Genomic DNA, 6389 nt, shown 5'->3' with positions numbered 1-6389 from the left:
CTGGCCTGCCATTGATAATTTAGTCTGTGTTATGGCCTAATTAAAATCTACAGAAGGGTTAATTCTGTATATCATTTTTGGGGATGTACATCAATTTATCGGCCATATCTTATCCCTTTAGATCCTTGTTTTATAGTGCCTTAAAAAATGACGTCATACTGACCTACCATCAATTTATAATTTAGTCTGTGTATTGGCCTATCATTGGTCATTTGTATAGTATGACGTTATTTTTTATAGACACTTAAAGAGCTTCTTCAAAACTAGTTATAAACCTTCAAAGGACCTATAAGAAGCTACATTGTTAAGGAAACCATATCGGCCCAGCTGTTATCTAGATCTTTGCCACATACAGAAAACCATTCTGGTGCTTTTATTTAAGGTCAAAAATATAAAAGAATTTTTTTCAAGAATTTATTTTAACACAATTGGCCAATTTATCAACAAAAATAGAAATTTTTAATTTTCAGATTTAAACAATAAAAAAACATAATTTTGACTAGGATTTTACTTTTTTTTAAAGATGATTTTTTTCCAACTAATAATTTATTAAAGCCTTTTTTGTAACACACTAAAAAAATTTAGGGACTTTTAGGGCTGAAAATGAACTTTTTACACCGGTGTTCTTCTGTCCTCTGTTCAATTTTGGTTTTGGTTTTGTCTTGAGCTAAAGTGAAAACCCAATTGAGACAGGAGGGAGGGGGAGGGGGGGGGGGTATACCAGGATTTTGGATTTTTATAGGGTTGAGGGGGGGGGGCGTGGTGGGGAAAATTTTAATTTTTTGTAACACTCAAATAAAAAAATCATTTTACGATTTTCTAGCACTAAATTGCTAAACTTATTGAAATATTTAATTAATTGAGTTTTACAAAAACTTATTCTGGGAAGTAAGGATACAAAAATATACCATCATGTCATGAAAGATCTCTAAAAGATCTTAACTCACTCAGAACAATTCATAAATACATTCACACTTTATAAATATAAAAATATATCAACATAAACCTTTCATATAAACATCAAACAAAAATCATTTATAACTAGAATTTTTTCAAAAATGAAATAAAAATTATATTAAAATTGGTCTAAAATTGTCTATAAAAAAATAAACAATCATCACATTAAAAAAAAATAATAATAAATAAATATCTTGTGCTTAGCTGATTTGTGCAAAGTTTTCATTCTAAATTTTGGCGCCATATTTCAAGAATGGCGGATTTTCCCGCCAAATTAACAAAATGGCGAGTTTTCCCTCTAATTTTGACAAATTCGCGGATTTTCCCGCCAATTTTGACAAAATGGCGGCTAACCAATTATTTTACATTCATCAAATAAAAACTAAATATATCACATTTATGCAAAAATAAATAAATAATATTAAAAATAATAAAAAAAGGCAAGGAAGTGGGTTCAAGCAATCTTGTGCAGTAAAAAAAACACTTTTTTTCATTTCCCATCACTAAAATTCTCAAGTTTTCAACAATCCTTCAAGTTTCACGAGCAAAAAAAGTATTTTTTGTAAAGATTTTTTTACACAAGTCTTTTTCTGTTCATTCAGTCAGATTGATATGAGATGGATACTTAAAAGTGTTTAAGACCAGAACAAAAACTGGTTTAAAGCTAACTTAAAGAGATACTTTTTCAGATAAAACTTTTTTGGAAAGATTACCATATAAGCCTGATAATGCAGCTTTGGTCCAATTCTTAAAAAGTTGTTGACTAGATAATGTAAAGTAACTGTTCAAGTATTTTCTTAAGTATCCAACTCAAGACTTTTTTGAAAGCTTTTCTGTTTCATTCTTCAACTTTTGTTCCAGTTCTATGGTACAAATAAACACTTTAAAATTCAAGAAACCCAAAGAATAAATAATATTAATAAAATCTTTAATATCCACATAGATTGGTAAGTTATTTATTCTAGTAGAAGAGGAGGGGGTGATGTAAATGAGCAGGACTTGGGGTACCCTTAGTTTAGCCAAATGGGAGGATATTAACATAATTCAACATATTAGTGGACAATATGTTTGTCATATAAGACAATAAATAAATAAAATTAAAAAAGTCATAAAATCGACTAATGGCTAATGATATAATAACTACATACTAATCTTCCCCTGAAGCAACTAGTGGTCAAAACATTTGGCCATTTAACTTAATGAACCTTCCAAAATCAAAGTTTGATAAAAGTGCCCAAAGTTGATAAGCAAACGAATAAGAAAACATTATCATAATACTTTGGGGACTAGTGTAATAAACTGGCAAATGCCCCCCCCCCTTTCTCCCTGTAAATATCTACATGCTACCATTAACTTAGATAAAGAATTTTTGTGTGGGGGGGAGGGGGCTGTTTTAAAGTGTTTTTTTTTCCTAGAGGGCGATAAATTCTGCGACATTAGCTTCTGGCATTCCAAGCTGGTGAAACATCTCATCTGAAATAGCTTATAGATATTATCTATCTATCCTTAGTATTATCTATCTATCTATCCATATTATCTAACTGTCTATCTATCTATTCCAAGCTGGTGGAACATCTCATCTGAAATAGCTTATGGATATTATCTATCTATCCTTAGCATTATCTATCTATCTATCCATATTATCTAACTGTCTATCTATCTATTCCAAGCTGGTGGAACATCTCATCTGAAATAGCTTACAGATATTATCTATCTATCCTTAGCATTGTCTATCTTTCTATCCATATTATCTATCTTTTTATCTATTCCAAGCTGGTGGAACATCTCATCTGAAATAGCTCACAGATATTATCTATCTATTCTTAGCATTGTCTCTCTATCTATCCATATTATCTAACTGTCTATCTATCTATTCCAAGCTGGTGAAACATCTCATCTGAAATAGCTTACAGATATTATCTATCTATCCTTAGCATTATCTATCTATCTATCCATATTATCTATATATCTATCCATATTATCTATCTATCTATCCATATTATCTATCTTTTTATCTATTCCAAGCTGGTGGAACATCTCATCTGAAATAGCTTACAGATATTATCTATCTATCCTTAGCATTATCTATCTATCTATCCATATTATCTATATATCTATCCATATTATCTATCTTTCTATCTATCTATTCCAAGCTGGTGAAACATCCCATCTTAAATAGCTTATATATATTATCTATCTATCCTGAGCATTATCTATCTATCTATCCATATTATCTATCTATCTATCTATTCCAAGCTGGTGGAACATCCCATCTGAAATAACTTATAGATATTATCTATCTATCCTTAGCATTATCTATCTATCTATCCATATTATCTATCTTTTTATCTATTCCAAGCTGGTGAAACATCTCATCTGAAATAGCTTACAGATATTATCTATCTATCCTTAACATTATCTACCTATCTATCCAAATTATCTATCTTTTTATCTATTCCAAGCTGGTGGAACATCTAATCTGAAATAGCTTATAGATATTATCTATATATCCTTAATATTATCTACCTATCTATCCATATTATCTAACTGTCCATCAATATTATCTATCTATCTATCCATATTATCTATCTTTCTATCCATATTATCTATCTATCTTTCTGTCTATCTATCTATTCCAAGCTGGTGAAACATCTCATCTGAAATAGCTTATAGATATTATCTATCTATCCTTAACATTATCTATCTATCTATCAATATTATCTATCTATCTATCCATGTTTTAAATCTGTCTATCCTTATCAACTATTTATCTATCCATATTATCTATCTATCCATCCATGTTATTGATCTGTCTATCCATATTATCTATCTATCTATCTATCCATATTATCTATCTAGCAAGCTATACAAAATCTTAGCTTTATAAAACTATATTAATTTAAGAGAATACAAAATATACAAAATGTTATTAAGTATCTTATTAAATACTTAATTACATTTTAAAACATCTCTTTACATATATACTCTTAATCTTTATTTTAATCGTGGGAGGGTGATGGTATCCTCAATCAAAATAGTAATAAACCTGCTACTTTTAAATATACTAGCAGCTACGCCCCCTAGAGGCCTCTAGGGGCACTTGAGAAAGGGGGGAGTCGAATTTGATAACCTAATTTCTAAAAGTAAAAAAAAAATTTTTGGTGGAATTTTTTTTTTTTTTTTGGGGGGGGGGGCGCTAACCCCCTCATTTGTAATTTTAGTTTAAAAAATTATTTTTTTTAGGGGGTGGTATTTTTCATTTTTTGGGGGGTTGGGGGTGTCCCACCCATAGAGAAAATAGTTATAAACCTTCCGGGACCTATGAGAAGCTACCCTGTTAAGGAGAATCCGATCGGTTCAGCGGTTAGCGAGATCCTTCGGTACAAACAGACACACAAACATACAGACAAACAGACATCCTGTTACTTTAGTATAAAGGATAATGATTATTACCTGTATTGGAGCTGAAATCAAAATGGGAGGCGTGCGAAGTGGAACTGTTGGTGGAGGCGATACTGTTACTCTCCCACTTCTCTCCATCATGACCGCTCAACCATTTCTAGAGTTAGGTAGATAGATAGATAGATAGATAGATAGATAGATAGATAGATAGATAGATAGATAGATAGATAGATAGATAGATAGATAGATAGATAGATAGATAGATAGATAGATAGATAGATAGATAGATAGATAGATAGATAGATAGATAGATAGATAGATAGATAGATAGATAGATAGATAGATAGATAGATAGATAGATAGATAGATAGATAGATAGATAGATAGATAGATAGATAGATAGATAGATAGATTGATAGATGGCTAGATAGATAGATAGATAGATAGATAGATAGATAGATAGATAGATAGATAGATAGATAGATAGATAGATAGATAGATAGATAGTTAGATAGATAGATAGTTAGATAGATAGTTAGATAGATAGATAGATAGATAGATAGATAGATAGATAGATAGATAGATAGATAGATAGATAGATAGATAGATAGATAGATAGATAGATAGATAGATAGATAGATAGATAGATAGATAGATAGATAGATAGATAGATAGATAGATAGATAGATAGATAGATAGATAGATAGATAGATAGATAGATAGATAGATAGATAGATAGATAGATAGATAGATAGATAGATAGATAGATAGATAGATAGATAGATAGATAGATAGATAGTTAGATAGATAGATAGATAGATAGATAGATAGATAGATAGATAGATAGATAGATAGATAGATAGATAGATAGATAGATAGATAGATAGATAGATAGATAGATAGATAGATAGATAGATAGATAGATAGATAGATAGATAGATAGATAGATAGATAGATAGATAGATAGATAGATAGATAGATAGATAGATAGATAGATAGATAGATAGATAGATAGATAGATAGATAGATAGATAGATAGATAGATAGATAGATAGATAGATAGATAGATAGATAGATAGATAGATAGATAGATAGATTGATAGATGGCTAGATAGATAGATAGATAGATAGATAGATAGATAGATAGATAGATAGATAGATAGATAGATAGATAGATAGATAGATAGATAGTTAGATAGATAGATAGTTAGATAGATAGTTAGATAGATAGATAGATAGATAGATAGATAGATAGATAGATAGATAGATAGATAGATAGATAGATAAATAGATAGATAGATAGACAGATAGAATGATATGTATATAGATAGATAGATAGATAGATAGATAGATAGATAGATAGATAGATAGATAGATAGACAGTTAGATAGATAGACACATAGATAGCTAGATAGATAGATAGATAGATAGATAGATAGATAGATAGATAGATAGATAGATAGATAGATAGATAGATAGATAGATAGATAGATAGATAGATAGATAGATAGATAGATAGATAGAAAAATATAGTTAGAGAAAAATGTATATTAATCAAACGCTATTATCAAGTCAAATTTACATTAATAGACATGAAATACATTTAAAAAATATAAAATCTAATATAACTTTTAAAATTTTAAATAAATTTGGAATAAAAGTAAAAACAGAAAGACAGACAAAAAGAATTATAGTATCATTAGTTTTTTTTCGATTAATGAAATTTTAATAAAGGAATTTCGTCCTTATGACATAAAACACGTTTTTATATCTTGAAGAATACCTACGTGGTTTTCAATTTTATTAAATTTATTATCTTATGTATCAAGTTTAGGATATCTGAGTATTTGACGCCTACTTTAATGATATTTTTGGTGGCGAAGCTACTCTATAATTTAAAATGTCCGTCTGTCTAAAACGTTTTGGGGGAAACATGATTTTCTCAGCTCATATGAAAGATAAAAGTCTGAAACTTTTTGTTAACATTTCCATCAACATGGAGCATATTTAAGTATAAAACATCCATGACG

At 29.1% G+C, this 6389-nt stretch overlaps 1 protein-coding gene across 7 annotated transcripts in view; it reads right to left on the bottom strand.

Moving 5' to 3' along the window:
• Positions 1 to 807: 807 nt before the first annotated feature.
• The window catches only part of LOC145329352 (uncharacterized), a 55897-nt gene continuing 50315 nt past the window's right edge, over positions 808 to 6389 (bottom strand). For 6 of the 7 annotated variants that reach the window (XM_080173419.1, XM_080173421.1, XM_080173414.1 and 3 more), the window contains 3 exons: positions 4411 to 4516; positions 2372 to 2439; positions 808 to 1823 (listed from right to left, as the gene is read on the bottom strand). In XM_080173419.1, coding sequence (XP_080029545.1) covers positions 1821 to 1823; positions 2372 to 2439; positions 4411 to 4516 — 177 coding nt within the window. In that variant the 3' untranslated portion in view covers positions 808 to 1820. The remainder of the gene's footprint in view (positions 1824 to 2371; positions 2440 to 4410; positions 4517 to 6389) is intronic. The other variant, XM_080173417.1, reaches the window with a different exon arrangement.

The sequence above is a fragment of the Acartia tonsa genome, chromosome 10 (assembly GCF_053477335.1).
Source record: "Acartia tonsa isolate MP-2025a chromosome 10, ASM5347733v1, whole genome shotgun sequence".
NCBI classification, from domain to species: domain Eukaryota; kingdom Metazoa; phylum Arthropoda; class Copepoda; order Calanoida; family Acartiidae; genus Acartia; species Acartia tonsa.
The sequence above is the reverse complement of the archived record's forward strand: the minus strand, read 5'-3'. Positions and strand labels throughout refer to the sequence as shown.